We start from the raw sequence: 20,447 nt of genomic DNA, 5'->3' as shown, positions 1-20,447 counted from the left end.
GAAGGAGGATCAGGCTGGTGGGGTGTTCCAATCAATCCCCAAAGTTCAGGGAAACATGATAACATGTGCACACAACAAGATGAGATCACGTCTTAGAATCATAATTTCTTTTCATTTAAATATATTTTTATTGATTTCGGAGAGGAAGGGAGAGGGAGAGATATAAACATCAATGAGAGAGAAGCATTGATCGGCTGCCTCCTACGCATCCCACACGGGTCGGTCCCCACTGCAGGCCTGAGTGACTCCACACAGTCTTTCTTTCCCTGTGCCCACTCCCCTGGGTCGCTGTCCCTGGTCCCTCCTCGGCATTGCTGCCCTCACTCCCCAGACCCTGTTCCCCTGACGCCAGCCTCCTGCCCCCCCAAAGTTTCTGTCTATGATCCACTGAGACACGTTAATTCCTGGGTGTGGCATGTGCAGTTCCGAACGGCATTTCACGTCCTTATTTTGTGTTTTAAAATTGTACACGATTTTAGAAAATTTGCATTGAGTGGGCACTCAGCTCAGAATCGGTGGGCAGGGTGGGCTGCAGGCTGTGCTGACTTCGGTTCGTGTAACCTGGACGTTGCCTGGGGCCTGGAGACAGGGCTGCCTCTGCCGGTTCCTCGGTGGCCCTGGGGACGGCTGCCCAGAGCGGATGACTTAGAAGCGCAGTGTGGGCCGGGTCCTGCCGAGCGCCAGCCAAGCGGCTCACGCCCTATTGTCTCCCAGGAGGTGTTCCAGAGCCTGTACCGCACCAGGTCCTTCCTGTTCGTGGGCTGCGGGGAGACCCTGCGCGACCAGATCTTCCAGGCACTCTTCCTGTACTCGGTGCCCAACAAGGTGGACCTGGAGCACTACATGGTGGTGCTCAAGGAGAGCGAGGACCACTTCTTCAAGCACCAGGCCGACATGCTGCTGCACGGCATCAAGGTCGTGTCCTACGGGGCCTGCTTCGACCACTTCCCGGGGTACGTGCAGGACCTGGCCACGCAGATCTGCCGGCAGCGGAGCCCAGGTACGCAGCCTTCACTCTCCGCGTAAAACCACAGGCCTGCCAGCGTTTCCACCACAAAATAAAACAGAGATGTTTTCTGAGCTCTTATTTTACATACCATTACATTCACCAGCTTTTAGTTATTTCCCCAAACTGTCCCCGTGTACTTTAATCATGGAGGACGGGGTGACAGTGCAGTCTGCGCAGCCGACAGCTGTGCGTGGAGCCGCGCACACCGGCTCAGGTGCAGAGGCCGCGCCTCAAGGAGCTGCCCAGGACGGAAAGCACGTCCAGCAGATCTGCTCGCCTGTCCTTCACAGAACGGCGGGCAGAGGGCGCCCAGGACGACGGCTTCATTCAGATCACGCCTTTCCGAGCTCCTTAACTGCCTCTCCTTGGCCTTTCTCCTGGGAGGTGCTCACCTGCCGGGAGTGACCGAGGTTGCAGAGCGACTCCTACCTCGGTCAGCTCGACACAGGGCGGCTGCCGGCCTGGAGTCTTATAAATCATGGATGACGCGACTGGAAGAGTTTGTATTGGCTGTCCTTGAAGAGTAACAGGAAACGTAGGCCCCCACACGGCCTTGGGTGCAGCACGGGACGGTGGCAGAGGGGACCAGCTGTGAGGACTAGAGTCACCGAGACCATGCCGCCCTCCAGCACTTGCGTTTCCCCACCAGCCCTTTCTGTAAATAGCAAAGTGGGACGCTTGAGGGCGTTGCCATTGTGGAAGAGCCGGGGAGCTGCGCTGTGGCCCAGGGCGGCCAGCAGCTGATTATAGGTGTGGGCTGGGCTCAGAAGTGAACGCTGTGCCTGGCTGGGGCCCAGGTGTTTGTAGCTGGAATGGGGTCCTGGACTCAGTGGGGGGAACCATCCCCCTCCGGTGTCCCTGAGCAGGGCTCAGATGGCTCTGGAAACGGATGGCGTTCTCGCCACCTCTGCCCCTGACCGCCACCTCTCACCTCCGCACGCACAGGCCCCGGGCCCCGGGCACCAGGACCTGATGTGAGCCTGCATGCGCTCGGCTCCCGGAGCGCTGGGGGCCTTGCAGTCTGTGCCTCAGGGACATCTGTACTTGGTTTGTGAGGTGCCTCTCCTGGCGGGAGGGTGGCACACGGTGAGGACAGAAACAGTGACCGCGGTGCCATCCCTGCCCCCTGCAGGGCCGGGGCTTCATGTGTGGCCCTTAGGAGGTGGAGAGCAAGGACCCTAACCAGCCTGGGGCTGACGGTGGTCACGCTGGGCAGCAGCCTCACCGCCCCTGCAGCTGGAGGGGCGCACGTGCCTCCATCTCTGACCGTTTTCCTTTCTTCCAGATGCTGACCGAGCGGACAGCACCACGCTGGGTAAGGCGCATCTTGGTTTTGCCGACACGTTCCATTGTCTTCCGCTGCTATTTGTAAATCATAGACACGTCCTCACATTAAACACCGGCCTGAGGACACAGTAGTGCCAGGACAGGCCTGCCACCGGGAAGGGTCGACAGCGCCCCCCTCCGCCGGGAGCACCGTGTAGTGGAACACGGCTCGAGGACACTCCTGTCCCCCAGCCGGGCTCAGGGCATCAACTGAGGGGTGTTCATGGCCTGTCCCCTTCAGAAGTTTAACTGTAAAGGTTCTAAGCTTTCGTAGGAAATGTTCTATTTAACATGTGTCTGAAATGCAAATGCTTTTTCTACTGCTCCACTCTGCCTGCCTCTGTCTATACAGGAGGCTGCCCGCGGCCTCCTGGGGGGAGCGGGGCTCAGCCTGCACGCTGGGCAGCTTGTGGGTCAGAAGAGGCTCACCCGGGAGCGGGGCCTCCGTGTCAGCCCCCGCCTCCCCACCGCTGGGTCCGGCGGCCCAGACACGGATCTCCCGAGCGGTGGGCTCAGTTCAGGAATGAGAACCGTTCGGGGTCCCAGCCGCTCAGGCATGACAGGGACGTCTGTGTGCTCAGCTTCCCGCTCCCCTGCGTCGGTGCGGGACACGGCTGTGTTGCTGTCTCCCTTCCAGGGCCCCCAGCGCCGCCTCCTGAAAAGGCAGGCGCTCCTTAGAGCCCCTGCTGAGCGGGTGTGGCCTCCGTGGGGGGCGCGGAGCAGCAGCTTTCTAACGAGCGTCTCTTCGCAGGGAGTGGGTGCCAGGACTGCGCCAAGAGGAAGCTGGAGGAGAACGGAATTGAAGCTTCTAAGCAGCTCCGGCCCTCAGGTACCCAGGCTTCCTGTGGGCCCCAGGGGGCCTGCCTGTGGGTGGGGCCGGCGCTGCTGCTCACTGCCCTTGTCCTGGAGGAGGGAGGAGGGAGGAGAGATGCCTGTCACTTCAGTTCATTTACATTAAGGTGTTGCTGAAAAAATACGTAGAGAACTTGTGAGGTCAGCAGTGAATTTTCACAGGGTGAATACACCCACGTATCCCATCTGGTTCCAGACGCAGAGCAGTGTTGGGAACCCCCCCCCCACTTTTCAGTCACCCCAACACCACCCAAAGGTGACTGCCGTCTTGGGCGCCCAGGTTTCCCGTCGAAGACGGTCTGGTGCAACCCCGTTCCCAGTGCAATGTGGGAGTCCTGTCTGGGCACTTGGTGTTGAATCCCATCAGTGTGTTTTTCTGGATTCTTCTGTATGCAGTGCGCCATTTCCCCGTCTCTCCATTCTGGAACAATCCGTGGCTTCCTTGGTTATGCCCGTCTTCTTCCCCCTCTTGGATTCACACTGCTGTCCACTGCTGACTTCTGTCCATTCCTGTAACGTCTTCGTTTTCATTTTCTGTCTCCATTATTTTTAAACCTTTCTGCGAGATTTCCACAGTTACCTTCTAGCCTCTGGGTTCAGTGAATCTGACAGCGTGGTGGCTAGTTTCCAGGTGCTCTTGTGTCCTCAGTTCTGCCTCAGCATCTGTTAGTTAGGACTGTGATACCATCTCAGGCCTCTAAGAAAGCAGAGGCTTCCCGCGGTACCTGACTCGGTCCATCTCTGAAAACCCCATTGGTGGTGGTGGTGGTGTGGGGTTCAGGTAACAGTTTATTTCTTACTACTTTATAAGGAATTTCAGTAAAACACTCTAAACACCACACAGTAACCCACAGGAACTTCTGGAGCGCCACAGCATGTGCCCTGTCAGTTGCCTATTTATTTCACATTTAAACTCCCCCCTGGGTATGTTTGAGCCACACTGCGACACTGCATTCCTTCTACGCCACAGGGACCACGTACTGTCGAATAGTCTGTTGTAGATGTAAAGGCTCATAATGATGCAAATGACACTCAACCAGAGGAAGTCACAAGCACGGCAGTTGTTGACATTGGCTGCTTGCAGGGTGGGTGGGGCCCGAGGTAGGACTGGTGGCTGGAGAGTGGACGGTCTTCTGTCACTCGGGGGTGGAGGAGAGCGGGCGCTGGGGACCTCGTGGAGGACAGTAGTGCTCCCATGGCCTCTCCTCCGTTTGGTACACATTCAGGGCACTTAGTAGAACGGCACCGTGCGGCCGCTAGAGGGAGCGTTCCTCCGTGATAGCATTTTGGATAAATTCTTTGCGGTCTTATGGGTTGTGAATTCAGCTCGTGGAGACTGAGTAAAATCAAACAAGACTAGTGTCTCCGAGTTGTGTCCTTGTGGCCAGTGTTCCTTTCCTGCGGCGGCTTCAGGGCCGCAGATGTGAGAGGCCGGCCCAGTGGTGGTCTCGCCGGACCGTGGGTTTCTGCTGCTGCTGTGAACACAGCCTTTCTCACGTGGGGGGCACTCGGAGCGGGGTGCTGCAGGCGGCAGGCTTTCTGCTGGTGGACAGGGTGTGAGGCGGCAGCGTCCACAGCCTGCTTCTCCCAGCAGCTTCTGCCCGGCAGGCCTTGGTCTCTTTCTGGCAGGAAGCTGGCCTGTCCTGCGTGTGGGTGAGGCCCAGGTTCATCTTCGCGCTGCCGGCCGTCCTGCGCAGGCGGGAGAGCTGAGGGGGAGCTGCGGGCTCCCCCTGCCACAGCCGCCTCCGTCTGCACTTGACCAGGCGCCATCGCATGTGCTGACACCGCCTCTGCCTCTACGAAGGGAGGGGCAACCACGTTCACGGCGGTTTCCACGGCTCTTACAGAACCCAGTGCCCCGGGGGGTGCTTCCAGCACAAAGCCATTTCTGGACAGTGGCTACTGCTCCCAGCATGGAGGCATTCTCTGAGTCTTCAGCACATGAGAAAAACAAAATTTTCTGGAATAGAAATCCTATGGCAAATACTTTTTCGAGCTGAACCTCACATCTTGTATTCCTTTCTGTTTAAACAGACGATGCTGGCGCATCTTGAAATCTTTAAAACCGACAAACCTGCAACTTGAAAACCAGCCTTCTGTGACCACAGTGCCGTAGCGGACGATGAGGAATGTTCGAGGACTCGCACGGACCTCTCACTTCTAACCGTCATGTACCCCACGAGAGCCCTGTGGGGTGTGGCCGTGGAGGCGGGGGGACAGTCCCACTGCTCGGGGTGAAGCACACACCTCAGGTATCCTCCGTGAGGACTGGCGGACAACTACCTCAGGGCCCGACGGCAGGAAGGGAGGGGCCTGGTGCCCCGGGCTCCCCAACACACCCGAGGTCAGGTGGGCTTCCTAATAAAGGGGACAGAGGAGACTACAAGCAACAGTAGTTGCCAAAGAGAAAAGAAACTAGACTCTTAAATTTTACAATTTTTATGCGGAAACATGTTACCATAGAAAAAACTTTTAAGGTATGTTTGTTACGTTGTTAAGTAAAGAATGTTCGAGGTGTTGAATCTGCCAGTGAGAGTGATACGTCTTTTAAAAGAATGTCTGGATCAGTAGGGCTTCTTTGGAATGCCGTAATTGTAGGAACTTAGTTCCAAAGAACGGCTGGTCCGTCCCTGAGGCGTTAGAGCATCCTCACGAAGAACCAGAGGTCTCTTTTTTATAGAGGGAGGGAGGCAGGGAGAAGCATCGATTGGTTGCCTTCCGTTAGTACCTTTAATAGGGATTAACCCTCAGCCTTCTGCACAGGATGGTGCTCTAACCCACTGAGCCGCCGGCCAGGGCAGAGGGCCTTTCCAGTGGTGCAGTGCAGGGCGGTGCAAGTCCGCCTTGAGGCTGATAACTGAGAAGTTACAAGTGGAGCAGAGCAGGTTTTAAACTTGCAGTTAGAGTATCAACCCCAAGCTTTCCAAGTCTCCCACCTCCCAACGTTCTCTGCCATGGCACACGACGGGGCACAGCGTGAGGCAGGCCGGCCTGGGGAAGGGGCTGCCGCACCCGTGTCTTGCTTCCCTGCTGGCAGGCGCTCAGCTGCCGGCAGTGCTGGGGCAGAGGGCGCAGTGGGTGGTTGCTCTGTGACTGTGGCAAAGGCCCTGCTCAGTCTGCTTTAGAGGCTGCCTGCTTGCATGTGACACTTCTGGCCAGGCACGATGACTCTCCCCACTGACGGCGCTGGAACTCCCACAGGCACAAAGAACTAGAAACGTTAGGTTGGGACGTGGAGGCAGAGATGAGCTGGACCTGCTAAGACCTTTGTCTGCTTTCAAAAGCATGAAAAACAAATCCTTTATGCTACTCTGGTCATAAAACTTTCACTTCAACTCTGTGTGCTCAACTTTTCTCCAGTTATGACAAGGCTTGTTTTAATTTATTCAAGGAGGATTTTTACCATGAGTTGCCACTCAACTGTGAAATCAAGTGATTACTTGAATGTGTTTAGTGTTTGAAAAGCAAACATTAGACATTGTTTTTTTAAAGACTCACAAAGTGCGATCAGGGATGGATGTGTCTGAAGGCTGGGCAGACATGGGAGAGTGACGTGGAAGGAGGGACGCCTGGAAAAGCGAGGCGAGGCAGGGCCCGCTCAGGACCAGCTCCAAGTGCCACTCCGAGTGCCATGCCGGGGCGGAGGCCTTGCCGTGAGGAGTGAGCCTGTCTGTAGTCAGTTCTGCCGTAACCCTTGTGTAAAATGCAGACTTAAAGCAACATGACTGATGAATGAGGAACAATTTGCGCACACCTGCTTTGCGCATGTAAGGCTCTGTCCGTGGGAAACTAGGTCAACTACCCTTCCACCACTGGACCCGACGATGCCCACTACACAACCCGACTTCTGGGCATTTTCAAGATAAAGTGCCATGTGTGCTGTAATATTTGTGTGGTTCTTAACCATGTAATATGTGTAAACTAGCTGTTATCTGGTTCCTACTTTGTTTTTGGAGTGTGGTGTTCCAACCCGTGTCCTGTTGTGTGGTGGTTTGCATAGAAGGTGGTTTCAGGAATGCGAGGATGCTGCCTGAGGACCTGCCGCCTGAGTCCAGGTTATGAGAACGGGCAGCCCAGGAAGAGGAAGGGGCCACAGCTCTGATGGCACTGAAGGGACATGACAGTGTTAAGATGATGTCTTTCAAGGCAGGAAAGTTGGAGATTGAGGTGCTATTGCCGGCACTGAAACAAGGAACACAGGGAGACCGAGTGGTTTCTGTTCTCCAGTTCACAGAGGAGCTGTGAGCAGGGAGCAAGGCTGTGACTTAACGTCGGGCACAGTGCGTCCTGTTTATATGCAACGTGAGTGTAGTTTGAAAGCGAGTCTGCTACTTCAGGAGCTACTCCTTGGTGGCACCTGGGCCCCACGCAGTCTCCACTAGACCAGTAGCACCTCCCCATGTTCTGTTCCGTCCTGAGATGGAAGTAAAGTCCTGCTGACTGTCTTTCCCACCTGGAACAATGCACTGAAATGGCAAAGTCAGTTGTTACTTGGGAAAGTCTGTTCATTTCCTTCTGAACAGAAATTACATTTAGAAAATGCAGATTGCATTAAAGTGGACATAATTGTTTCACCTTAAAATTTTTGTTTATAAAACTGTAATTTGGAAACATTTGAAATTAGAGTATTTTTATTGATATTTTCATACATCAGTTCCTCTGAAATAATTTCTCAAAACCCAGGTTCAACACCCTATAAGTAGGATATTCAGAAACCAAGACTATCCTTTAAACATTCCTTAAATGGATAAGGCAAGACCAGAGTGAAGAGGATGTAGAATTCAAAATTTTTCTGGCTGGGCTTCAAAATGGAACTTGAAACTATGGTAACAAAATTGTACCCTTTTTTTTTAAATCGTTCAAAGCTAACTCTTCCAGGAAACTTCCCCTACGGGAGCGGGGCCCGAACACTCCTAACGGAAGTGAGCAGCAGCGCCTTTGCTGGTAACGGTTCAGCTTTCTCAGGCGGCACACAGGCTGGCTGCCTCCAGAAGTTGGTTACTCAACAGTTTGAACACTAGAGTGAGAACTGAACAGTGATGACCTGACACAGCTAACTCATCCGCTCTGAGAGCCGGCAGCTGCGCCGGGGCACTCGGACCCTAGCGGGACTCTCGCTGTCTCCTGCTGCCTTCTTCGCCTTCAGTGTCTGGATACTGAGAAAGATCTAAAGTCAGAACTCGGCTGAACATGTAGTCATCGTGCTGAAATGAAGAGCAGACAGCTAAGTTAGTCCTTCTACGAAGGAAAAGGTGCTATTAAGCCTAAAACAAGAGCCAGTAGTGAATCTGGACTTGCATTTGAAAGGAAACGTGTGGTATGGCCACCTCAGAAGGTATCAATGGCTTGCGTTTACATCAGCTTTATTAGCTCATTTCTGTATTACCTGGACAGGGTATCAGGATGTGCCACGCCAAAATAGGGCTCTGGCATGTGGACTGTTGGAGCTACTGAGATGCAGGAAAAGCTCTAAACACTGGCCACAAGTCCTGCTTTTCTAAATTCACACCTTCCCTACTCTTAACGAGTGCTGTCAACGAAAGGCACCTATGTGATCTGCAGAGCAAACGTGGCTTGGTCACCATGCTTTCCTGGTCACCTTCCACCTCTGCTCCCCCTCCCCCTGCTCCTTCCCTCACTTCAGCCTAAGACTGGAGAGGAGCCCAAGTTCTAGCCACCCATTTGGGGTACTCAGCCATGATGCTCCTGCTTGCTTTTCTGATTTACAGGCCCAGCCAGAGCCGCTAAGGTGGGCAGACGGTTGAGATTGTTTTCCTCCCTTACCCCGTGTGAGAATTTTCATTTCTCTCCTGCAGCACATCTCCAGTGGTCCCCTAACAATTTGTAGGCACAGGAAGGGAAATTTTTATCTTAGCAACTCATTGTCCAAACATGGAATGATCAGAAACCCTCTATTACCTCGAGTATTTTGAATAGCTTAAGAAATATTTGTTCACTTCTAAAAGTTACTATACAACTTGGAACTTTCAATTTCTTTGCTTTTCCCTCTGGTATTTTTGGAAGATAAATGGTTCCTTACTGGTTCTACCACAATACATTTGCTTTTGCCTAAAACATTCAAACATTACAGAAATAGGAATACAGTATTACAGCTTACTTTGTGTAAATATGCTGTTATTTTATAAAGAAAATTCTGTAATTTTCAATTTGCCTTTTCAGATCTTAAATCTTTGTACTGTCACAGGAAAATACCTGAGTAGTTACTTTTAATCTTATTTAATTAAAAAATAATGTAAGCCTGTAGTTATCACTGCAGAAACCCAGCAGTGTCTCCAGGAAGAAAGGACAGGAAGGGTGCTCATCTTTACCTCTGGGTAGATGCCGATCAGGGCGTCGGCCTTGGCATAGAACTCCTCCTTGAGGGAGATGATTATCATCTGAAACTGTTCTTGAGTCTGCTCTTTGATATAACTTGCTACCTGGTAGGAAGGAAAAAGCACAAATTTCACCAGCAAGGAAGGCCTCGTTTCTGGGCCCGGGGCCAGTGATCCTGCAGGTCTGTTTGCCTGTTTAGGTGACAGGAACTTACTTGCCTCCCTGGTAATTTGGTAAACCCACTCCAACCACAGAAATAGCTCAGAGTCTAAAATAAGAGGTTAGGAAAGATACCTCTAAATCTATGATCTAAAACTTTAGGAATATCTTTAAGGATAAAACTCTGCCTTATCTACAATATGGTATAAAGCAAGCCTTTATTAACAGTATAAGAACTACCACTCAGATATTTTATGAGGGTGAATAAGGGCAGGTATTTAAACTTCCAACTTCCTATTTTGCCAACTCAAAGCCTGAAAGAGGGAAACGATGGCAATGACGTATTCATGACCCAGTCCTGTGGGGAGGTGGTTTTTTCAGGAAGGTCGGTTCCCAGGACCGAGCAGAACAGGATAGTCTGCACAGAAATGGGTCTTAGTGAGCACCTGCTCAGCCAGGAGGGTGGTGACCTAGGCCCCAAGCCTCACTGAGACACTTCCAGCTCCCGCTCTCCCTGCCTGGAGGGGCTTCTCCGTGTGCCCTGGTCCTGGCTGCACCCGCGATGCTAAGGACGATACCAAGGACGCACCACCGGAGGCAGGAATGGCGAGCTTCAGGGAGGAGTGAGTCACTAGGGAGCTGAACCCTGAGGAGGGAAACTGCTTTGGACTCAGAGAAGGAACTCCAACTTGAGGGGCACAGTAGTCATCCCGATGCAGGACTGAGTCCCAGGATACTGACTGGATAGAAGAGGAGGGAGGATGCAAAGACGCAGGGCGTGTGTTTTGCCTGCAAAGTTGCCTGGGTAAGGGTTGGGCAACCGGATCACAAGCAGTGGTGGAGCTGCTGCTTAGCTGTTCATACTACCAAACTGCCTGAGTGCGCAGTAGGGTGCCAGGAGCGCACACCCCTAAGGGAAACGGAGCAAAGAGGCTTTTAATACACAGGCTAGGTGATGACGCATCTTATGTTAGACCTAGTACCTGGGGATACCATGAATACGTCTGGATTTTGCAAGAAGATATGGACATCCTAAATGCCACTGAGAAGATGCAGCCTACCAAAATAAGATGTCCCCTCACCCCCTGTACCAGAAGAGGGGGTACAAAGTGCCCAAATGCATTAAAGGGGCGATTTCTCCCAAATGAGTCAGGCCTGGAGTCCAGGTAGCTGATGTAGACTGGTTGGCATTCGAGGTGTTCTGTGTTCCTAGCATTCTCTCCGACAGTCTGGCAGGGCACAGCATGTGGCTCTTGCCTGTCCTCCACAAGGTCCAGGGACCAGTGTGTGGTTCTAAAGTTGTGCTGTTCTATGTCCACTGTGACATGTCCAGAGAGCAGGCTCCCAGAGAGGTGGGTTAGATGAGTGCCCCTTGGGAATGCTGAGAGGCAACCTTCATGCCACTCGAAGGTGCCTCAGACTGTAGCTCCTGGAAGTCCTAACTCCCAAGCCTTCCAGAGAGACCCGGCAGAGAAGTCGGGGAGGTCAGCTTCAGAGACTCAGAACCAGAGTGGTACCCAAGATCAGATGCATCTCTCAAAGGGGGGACTCTAACCAAGCTCACAGGACTAAGGTGTAAACCAGTTTACAAATGAATGAGAAACACATCGGCCGGCAGGACCAGGGCAGCCTCCTGGTCCATCAGCAGCTGTAAACACAAAGCCCAGCCGCTTCTGGAGGAAGGACGCGCCTGGAAGGAGAAGCAGGAGTCTCGTCATCCATCAGAAGTGGGTTTTCTCTGCAGGAAGGAGTCTGTGGGCCAGAGGGACCCCTCCCCTGGGGAGTGATGGGTCCTGCCGGTATTTGCCTCTGTCCTTCGGCCATGCGTCCATGGTTGAACCACTCTCATGTCAAGAAGCGTGGCCTGAGAGCCTCTCCAGGTGGTGTGTGTCTGCACTGATCGTCAAGGCTGACCTCAGACTGGACTCTCAAGAGCTAGCTGTTTCCTTAGTTCCCTCGTCTTAAACATGAAAACATGATCCTGCACAAGTGCAGCAACTGGATAAATGTTCATAAATATATTGGGGGGTTACAGTTTTGAACTTAAATTCTGAAATTTTAGTTAGAGATGTTAGTTTTGTACTTTATTAAACTGATTTGGTCCTGTTTGCCACGGGACCTAGTAGTGACTCTAAGGTCCCAAGCTCTAGATCAGGAGAGGCCCGCACTGCAATCTTCCCTCAACTCCATGCAGATTCCCCAACTCTGAGGCTCCCCTACATCTTGAATGGAACTCCCCTGAACCATGTTGCTTGTAGATACTGAATTTAAATTTGATTTTAACCAACAGTTATCAAACAGTTTTTGCTCGGGGTACACTGGATTCCAGGCATCCTGTAGGAAATTAAATGCAGAAAGAAACTTACTTTGCCGATGTTCGTATTGTCCAGGGCTGCGTCCACTTCATCCAGAACAAAGAACGGCGCAGGCCGGAAACTGGAAGAAATGAGAGGTCACCACTTCCCATTTGTTTTACAAAGACTCGGAGGAGAGGATTAACCAGATGCAGATACATCCTCTTGGATGCTGGTGTCTAGGCCACCAACGAGCTGTACTTTGCTAAATCCAATGATCAATTCTCAGTCCGTGTTCCAAGGGTCCTTTGCAGGTAGTACCTGGGGTGGTGCTCCCGCCCGTTCCTCTGATGTCAAGGGTGACAGGGTCTCTCCCTCCCCCTCCCCCTGTACTCACTGCTCCTTCCCAGTCTGGCCTGCGAACTCCTAGTCTCTCTACTGAACACTGCCGGTGCCGGTGCCCAGGGGCTCAGTGCTCAGAGTGCGCCTCTATCTAATTAGCTCCCTGGGTGGTTTCACCTGATCCCAAGTTTGTAAGTGACTCCACGTGTGGATGGCTTCCACACTTCTGAGAGTTCTGATCTTCTGAACCAGTGGTTCTCAACCTTGGCTGCACATTAGAGTCACCTGGGAATCTTAAAATCCTGATTTCCAGGCTTCATCCTCTGGAAATTCTGTTTGTTATGGGGTGAGGCCACAATACTAGTAACAAAGAAACAATTTCCGGAGGATGAGGCCCACAAATCAGGATTTTAAAAAGATTCCCAGGTGATTCTAATGTGCAGCCAAGGTTGAGAACCACGAACTCTCACTGCACACATTTAACAGCTTCCTCAGCGATTTCCACACGGGTGTCTGATAAACAGCTCAAACTCATCCAAAATCAAATGCCTCACCTGCCTGTCCAAACCGAATCCCTTCTGTGGTGTCCCTGTCCTCAGCTAATGGCAGCTGTTTCACTCCAGCTGATTAGGCCAGAACCCCTGGAGCCATCCTGACTCCTCCATGCCCCATGCTGGTCTCTGATGACCCTTCTGCTCTCACCCTGGTCCAACACTAGTTCCCTAAAGGTTAGGGCTTAACCCATGCCTGACACTGCTGCACAGTCTCTTCTCCACAGAGGCCAGGCTCACTCTGGCCGTACGGGGCCTTTGCACTTGCTGATCGTTATGTCTACATTCTTGCTCCCCTAATTCCTTTGTATCTTTGCTCAATTGTTACCTTCTCAAGGAGGCCTTCCCGGATGACTCTCTAATATTGCAAACCCTTCCCTACTATCTCCATTCCTTGCTTTAATTTTTCTCCCTACAGCATTTGCTATTTGTCATAGTCTCACATTAGAGAATTCATTTGTTAATACACCTTATTTATCAACTGTCTTCCCCGCCTAGAATGAAGTCATCTTTGAGATTGATTTTGCTTTGTTCTCTGCTCTCTCTCCAATGCCTAACCACCACCTGCCACAGTAAATATATGCTTATCTGTTGAATAAGTGGGTGGTGGTGGGGGTGATACCTAGAAATCATCTTATTTGGCAAGATTTACTCAACACAAGCTGCCAGTTAGACCCTGCTCGGCTTTCCCTAAGCCCCCGGCACTAATGGCATTTCTTTCTTGTAATGGCCTATTCCTCTTCCTTCTTGAGATCAATAAAAACCAGCTGCAGAACTTCCATGCTATTCTTCTTGACATGAGATAGAGGCAGCATCATCTCCTGAGATCTTCGCCTAGTGCTCTGGATGCTGAAAGTTAATTGCCTTCATGTTGGCTAACTTTTCCTTGATTGATTTTATGAACAGTGCCACCATCAGTGGAAATGAGAGGTGAAACATTTTTTTCAGAAGAAACACTTCGCTTAACATTCTTTACTAAACAGCAGATCTCCAAATGTGGACCAGGAAAATAATATACAAGTTGGGTGTTTTTGTTTGATTGGGGTTTGTTATTGTTTTTCTTGTAATTCTGATGTCACATCTGGCTATTCCAAATATTTATTTTTCTTCCTTTCTATAAATCTAAAATATCAGTAGCCACTGATAATAGAAATTTAATTAAAATCTGTTAAAGACTGAATTTTCTCTTAGATCATCTGTCTAAATTGTTATAGATGTAAAATATCACCTGAATTGTCTGGCTGGAGAAAACAGTTTTGTATTCACATACGCTAAACACAACTAAAGACAAGCAATTAACAGGATTCTGTAGGACAAGCATGTCAAACTCAAAGGCTAACAGGAGCCAAATAAACGAGGCCTGCGGCGCGACATGCCTGCTGCAGGAGGTCCATTTGGTTTCTGTGCTGATACAAAAGCCCCACAGCTCACGGCGGCCTCACCTGTGCACAGCGAACAGGAGCGCCAGAGCTGCCACACATTTCTCTCCCCCCGACAAGTTGTCCATCGGCATGAACCGTTTGCCGGGGGCCACGCAGTTATAGCCGATTCCCTCCAAGTAAGGCTCTTCTGGGTTCTCTGGGCTAAGAAATGCCTGAAACACACGTTACTTAATTAGCAAAATCAGAAAAGCAATTAGTATATTTAACTTGGATTTGCAACAGGCTTATTAACTGCAAAAATATTTTATCGGTTAGGTTTTCCTCCATTTTTTGGGAAAGATATCAATGCCTATAAATAATGTATTTAGCTCTATATGCAGTCACAGGCAACAGGGTTGTCTGGGTGGGAGGAGAGGAAAAGCATTCTAGCATACATGAAGAATCAGGCCTTCCACACACTGCCATTCAAGCCACAACAGCACATGCCAGTCTTTAAAAAGTCTTCATTCAGTTCACTCACTGGTCCATTCATTGACCATTTTTGGAACACCTATTTGGGGCCATGCACTGTAGACTCAGATGAATCCTGTCCTCAGTTAATGGGACTTTTATAGTCCCGCTTTACTGAAACTAAGTAAATTATTTCTGGTTGAAATTCTAAATCTCTGCTCTAGTATCAGCTCTCGGCATAAAGGAACATCATGAGAAGGAGTAAAAGCAGATCCTGAGACCCAATCTACATCTTTATTCCACATCCAGCGCCATAGTGTTTGCTGTGGATTTCGACAACGGAAGGCGTGCTTCCAGCAGAAACCACCATTACAATGGATGTAACTGGATTGGAATCCAGCCTTTGGTTCTTCCCTTCCCTTTGTTACTCAGGTCACCTTCGAAAGCCCAGATCAGCCTTTACCAAGATCCTCTGCATGACCCTGCCTCACTTCAGTTCTAGAAAATTAAATTAGGACCAGACAACAATTCCAGAAGTAAAGGGAACTTGGAAACCAAATGATTGAACGCACTCATTCTGCAGGGGAAGAAGCAGGACTAGAGAGAGCTGGACTTGTCCAGGCTGGTGATGCTAGAGTGGGGGACTGAGCACAGGCCATTATGTAACCAGTCTTCATCAGCTGACTTTGTCCTGTCAGTGGGTCACTCAAATAATGTGGTGGGTATTTGTTTCCCATCAGAAAAAAAGCACTACCAATAACAAAGTTTTTACTAACATTTTGGGGTAAAAAGATACATACTTGGGCACTGTTGTTTCTGCAGAGCTTCTTGTAGATTTGATCAATTGAGACTGAGATGTGCTCAAAACACTGGCTGAAAAGATCATATCTCCTTTTTTTCACCTGTTCAAACTCTTGCCTACGCATTCTGGCTTCCTTTCTGCTGGCCTCAAAAGCTAAGAGAGAATCGGTGTTGTTTACTGTAGAGACCGTGGAGGGATGTCTCTTCAACTTTAAAGCATAAATTATTTTTTAAATTAGATTTTGATTGTCTTGAATAAAATCTACATGGAAAATAACTCAATTATTAACTCCATGAATATGGCTCTTATAACTGACAAGCCCTTTTTCTGATAGGGTGAATTTTAAAATAATGACAAGTTCTAATACAGTACCTAATATGCCTATTATGCTAATATAAAATATATTACCTACTCGAAAATAACCAATAAACTTGTTTTTTAATTAAAGCAGAACACTTTTCAAAAGGGAAGCAATTAGTGATTCGGTATTAAAAGTACATATGAATATAAGACGACAAAGAAAAATACACACATAATAAAAACAAATGTACAATCCAGGGGGGGTTGCTGAGAAGTGTTATAGAAATCAAAACCCAAACCCCCCTGAGTATGAGCTTGCTAAAGTTCACCATCTGTGGACTCCTGAAACCTGTCTCGGACAGTCTTCAGGTTCTCCAAGGCTCGGAGGTTCGGGGCTGCTGTCTTCAACAGGACTTCTTCTTGCGAGGCTACTTGTTGCAGAAGGAGTTTAAGATGGGCCTCAACTTCCTTATCAGATTGTAGAGCCTGTTATTGGAGCGAAGAGCAACAATTAGCACGCCTTCTAGATCCCAACTGCTAAGGGATCAGGCACAGAGCCCTGTGGGGTCTGGCCCTGTCGCCCGCCCTCCCACACGGCCCTCTCCAGGCTGACATTCAGGTGCACTGTTTGTGTCCTCTCATTGGCTTCAGTTGGTGTTACAGACACTGCTCTCTTGGAATGTGCTTCACCTCCATATTAATCTGTCTAGAAAGCAACAATTCAGCTATCACCTTCATTTACTCTTTCTTTAAAAGTACTGACCATCTATTAGACACCGAGGATGCAACAATACAAACTTGCCCTTCAGGAGCTCACACACACACACACACACACACACACGGCATCTACAGCATGTGGGACCCCAGCAGGCCAGGGACGGAGGGCCAGGGAGGGCCAAACCACCCACCTGGAGGGTATCACGAAAGCTGAAAGCCAAACAACAAGAGCACTAGCTTGAGCGAGGAGGAAAGGGAAAAGGTGGTGGTGCAGGCCTGACCTTCCAGGAAAATGAGCTTCACCCCTCAGAGGGGGTGGTTACTATATGATAAAGATGACAATTTATTGGGAGAAGAATTATTTGAAAAACATTGAGTAAATTGCTTAACTTAGGTACCTTTTTAAAAATAGATTATTTCATATCATATACTAAAATCAATTTCAGATGAAATTAAAACGATAAACAGGAAGGAATATATTTATTCAATAATGAAGTAGGTAGGACTTTCTAAATAAAGCATTAAGTAGACTATAGGAAAGACAAAAGCTGTTTCTGATTGCCTGAAGATACCACAGTACGATCAGAGCCCAACAAATGTAACAAAGCATACGAAGAACACATGAAATGAAAAGCCGTGGGGGATCCTGCTCTCTGCGTCCCTGCTTTCATCATTTCTGCCTTTCTCGCAGGCCCACGGGACCATTTCTCCCTCATGGGCCCATGTACCTGGGGTGGGGGTGGGAGGGAGGTGACTGGTCAGGAATGAACATTGTCCCAATTCAGGCCACTGTGACGAGGGGCCACTTGCTGCAGCTTGGCAGGAAAAGCCTCCTTAGTGGTAAGAACAGTGCCACTGCACAGGCCTCTCCCCCTGAAGGTCCTGGTTTGGCTGGAAAGCCAACAATGGCTGCAGCCGCTTTGCCCTCCTGAGAGCATCAGCCTCAGGACAGCCAGACACCAAGAGCAGAGCGCCCACGCCCACAGGTGACTGAGAGCGCAGAGCTGCCCTGGTCTGTGCTCGGCAGCTGGGAAGGACGCCACCTACTGGGCACTGCCTGGGACCTGCCATGGGCAAGAGGATGCCGGAGTACGTTGGCTCCTCTTGTCCACTGCAGGACTTTTCAGACTTTCATGTTCATGGTGAATCTCCAAGAAGGGGTAGCCTTTCAGAAAGCTGGCGACCAAGAAACCTTTCTTCTTTGGCAAGAGTTTCATGGTACAGTGTCCTACAAAACACTCAGTGAGAGATGCTGATACACACATTTAAAATGTAACCTATCTACACGATTTCTTCATAAACCATTAGGAAATCTACCCCTCCAGCACTTATGCTCCATGGACTAAAACTTATTCTGCTTTATTTAAATTTTCAATATACTGTTGGTCATAGACAACGGAAACCTTCCGATTACCTTCAAGTCCTCTCTCAGGGAGCTGTAGTCTATCTCAATGGCTGCTTCTCTTTCATAGATGTCCACTGTGGCCTGGCTGCTTTCCGCTTCAGTTCCCAGCTGAAAAACACAGGAGACCTTTCCTTGTTACCGGAAATGGTCACTCCCACCTCCAGTTGACTGTTGCCTCGCTCGGAGTAGAAGTGGAAATCTTGACGATGCCGCAGGGTCAGTCTCCCTGCGCCCACTCTGCTCCGGCCGCACAGGGCAGGCGCACAGCCACCCAGGCCGGCCCACTGACCTCCACCTGGACAACCGTCCCTGAGATGTCTGTGTCCCTTTGCCACTCACCTACTTAAACTACCTTTGCTTGGGCCACCAACAGCCTCTCCATCTAAGATGCAAACCTCCCTCCACCAATGCTCTCGACTCTTTCCTGCTGTTTCTTTGACCTGCACGCACCATGAGTGCTTCATGTTTACCGTTTTGTGTGTGTGCTGATTTGTTCCCCACTCGCATGTCGAGGAAGGGATTCGGGCACATGTGTTCACCGTGACTGCCTAGTGCAACCCCTGGCGACACTTGTTTCAGATTCAACACGTATTAGCCTCTGAAGGAAGGAAGGAGGAGAAAGAAGGAACACAGAAACGAGCACTTATTCAGCTGTAGGCTTCCTGTCGGTGTAACACTGACACCAAACACCAAGATTCACAAATTCAGAGAGAAAACCTGTGTCACCATTTCTTTCTAGATATTCTCTGAAAAACAAATGAGACTATTTTGGGAATTATGCCTACATTTGATGTAATATATGCTAAAACAGTTCACATAGAAGTTGAACCTGAATACAAAATGTGATAATGAATGCCCAAAACTCTCCATTCCGTTTATGTAATTTGACATCGAATTTTGTATTCAACCGTGAGTCACCTGGTGACTTGCTACTCAAACCCTGGTCATCGGGCCAGCACCATGAGCCTCACCCGGCAGCCGTGAGAACTGCAGACTCCTGCGCAACAAGATCCCGGATGCTTTAGGCCCCAGAAGATCCAGAACCAGTGATCTGGTGTGGGCTCCGCACATGAGAATTTCCTGTGAGAACCTGGCAGGGGCAGGCAGCTCTCTCTGCGTCTGAACACCTCGAGGAGAAGGGCCACCTCAGGCTCTACCTCAGAGTGTGTATGACAATCACTCCGACCCAGGGCTCCTGCTCACCCTCTGGAGAGCCCTTTGCTATTCTGGGCTCTGCAGAATACCTTGTGCAGCGTCCCCATTACACGCCACTACAAGACGTCCTGAGACATTTCTATCAGGGACTCGCCACGACAGGCCGCCCATCTTTCTAGCAGAAAGTTCCCCAGCTGCAGAAACCTGACTCTGGCCTCCACCACGGCCCGTGTGATCCTGCTTCGGCGCTAAGACCTTCCGCGGGAGGCCTGGGCCTCCTCACTGCCCGGTCACGTTCCTCTTACAAAGCAGCACGCCTCACCAAGTGAACGCAGAGCTCCGGTGCGGCTTGACCAGCACAAAGTGGAACAAAGCTACCCCTTTTTCTTTTTAGATAATAATTCAGTATTAGTCCAGCTTAAGGTCTTCACACCTCACTGAACATGGAAGTGTTTGAAGCTAACACAGCAGTAAGTAACTCCACTCCTGGCGGGCACGGTGGAGAATGACCGGAGGTTTGCCACAGGACCCACAGCACTCACTCAGCAGTCAGTCCCTGAGTCGGCTTCCTCCTCCCCTGCTCCGTAACGAACCTCTCTAAAATGACCCTGCCTTTATTTTTACTGCACGCCCCCTACTGGGGATTGAGTCTGCAACCAAGGTATGTGCCCTTGGCTGGAATCAAACCCGGGACCCTTCATTCCGCAGGCTGACGCTCTATCCACTGGGCCAAACCAGTTAGGGCATGACCCTGCCTTTACAGACTTTCTATTGCTTCCCATCTGCTTCTGTTAGCAGACCCATCCTTTCCCTCTCTGCACCCGTAAGAGTGGACACATGACCCACAAGGAGCCAGAACTCCTCCCCAGGACTTTTCTGAGGTCAGGAAAGCCTTCCTTCCCTCTGGTCAGAGCTCGTGGATTCAGCTGCAGCCTATGGGGAAACTGACCTGAGAGAATAAAGCAATAGATGCCAAGCCAGAATGAGCTCTTGACAGTGTTCAAATTCCTGGACTGTCATGCATGAGACCACTTCCCCTCCAGCCCTATCCATTCACTTCCTCCACCCCCAAAGCCATTTGAAGTGGGTTTACCAGGTGTACCAGTTAATAATGGTGGATTTTGTAATCAAAGAAAACACGATCATTTCAAGAGAAACATCAAAAGTGCTTTATTTAAAGTAATGTCCACCGCTAGCTACACAATGCCCCCATCTTTCAGGTAATTTGTTGGATACCGTCCCAATAGAACTTTCCTTGTTTTGAGCAAACCATTCAGAGACCCAATTCTCCACTTCTTCATACGCTTTGAAGTGCTGCTCAGAAAGTGCGTGCGCCATCGATTAGAACAATGGTTCTCAACCTTCTG

At 50.1% G+C, this 20,447-nt stretch overlaps 2 protein-coding genes across 5 annotated transcripts in view; one reads left to right on the top strand and one right to left on the bottom strand.

The window, feature by feature from the left end:
- The window catches only part of FAM118A (family with sequence similarity 118 member A), a 25,635-nt gene extending 18,512 nt beyond the window's left edge, over positions 1 to 7,123 (top strand). For all 3 annotated transcript variants that reach the window (XM_006774159.2, XM_015570753.1, XM_015570751.1), the window contains 4 exons: positions 715 to 1,000; positions 2,295 to 2,324; positions 3,087 to 3,164; positions 5,222 to 7,123. In XM_006774159.2, the coding sequence (XP_006774222.1) occupies positions 715 to 1,000; positions 2,295 to 2,324; positions 3,087 to 3,164; positions 5,222 to 5,241 (414 nt within the window). In that variant the 3' untranslated portion in view covers positions 5,242 to 7,123. The remainder of the gene's footprint in view (positions 1 to 714; positions 1,001 to 2,294; positions 2,325 to 3,086; positions 3,165 to 5,221) is intronic.
- Positions 7,124 to 8,212: 1,089 nt separating this feature from the next.
- The window catches only part of SMC1B (structural maintenance of chromosomes 1B), a 54,153-nt gene continuing 41,918 nt past the window's right edge, over positions 8,213 to 20,447 (bottom strand). The window contains exons 19-25 of one of the 2 annotated variants that reach the window (XM_006774157.2): positions 17,935 to 18,033; positions 16,133 to 16,289; positions 15,502 to 15,656; positions 14,312 to 14,463; positions 12,049 to 12,118; positions 9,517 to 9,627; positions 8,213 to 8,391 (exon numbers count right to left, since the gene is read on the bottom strand). In XM_006774157.2, the coding sequence (XP_006774220.1) occupies positions 8,290 to 8,391; positions 9,517 to 9,627; positions 12,049 to 12,118; positions 14,312 to 14,463; positions 15,502 to 15,656; positions 16,133 to 16,289; positions 17,935 to 18,033 (846 nt within the window). In that variant the 3' untranslated portion in view covers positions 8,213 to 8,289. Of the gene's footprint in view, positions 8,392 to 9,516; positions 9,628 to 12,048; positions 12,119 to 14,311; positions 14,464 to 15,497; positions 15,657 to 16,132; positions 16,290 to 17,934; positions 18,034 to 20,447 lie in introns of both variants that reach the window. The other variant, XM_015570750.1, reaches the window with a different exon arrangement.

Source organism: Myotis davidii, unplaced genomic scaffold (assembly GCF_000327345.1).
Source record: "Myotis davidii unplaced genomic scaffold, ASM32734v1 scaffold67, whole genome shotgun sequence".
NCBI lineage: Eukaryota > Metazoa > Chordata > Mammalia > Chiroptera > Vespertilionidae > Myotis > Myotis davidii.
Note: the sequence above shows the minus strand (reverse complement) of the source record. Positions and strands in the feature narration are given on the sequence as shown.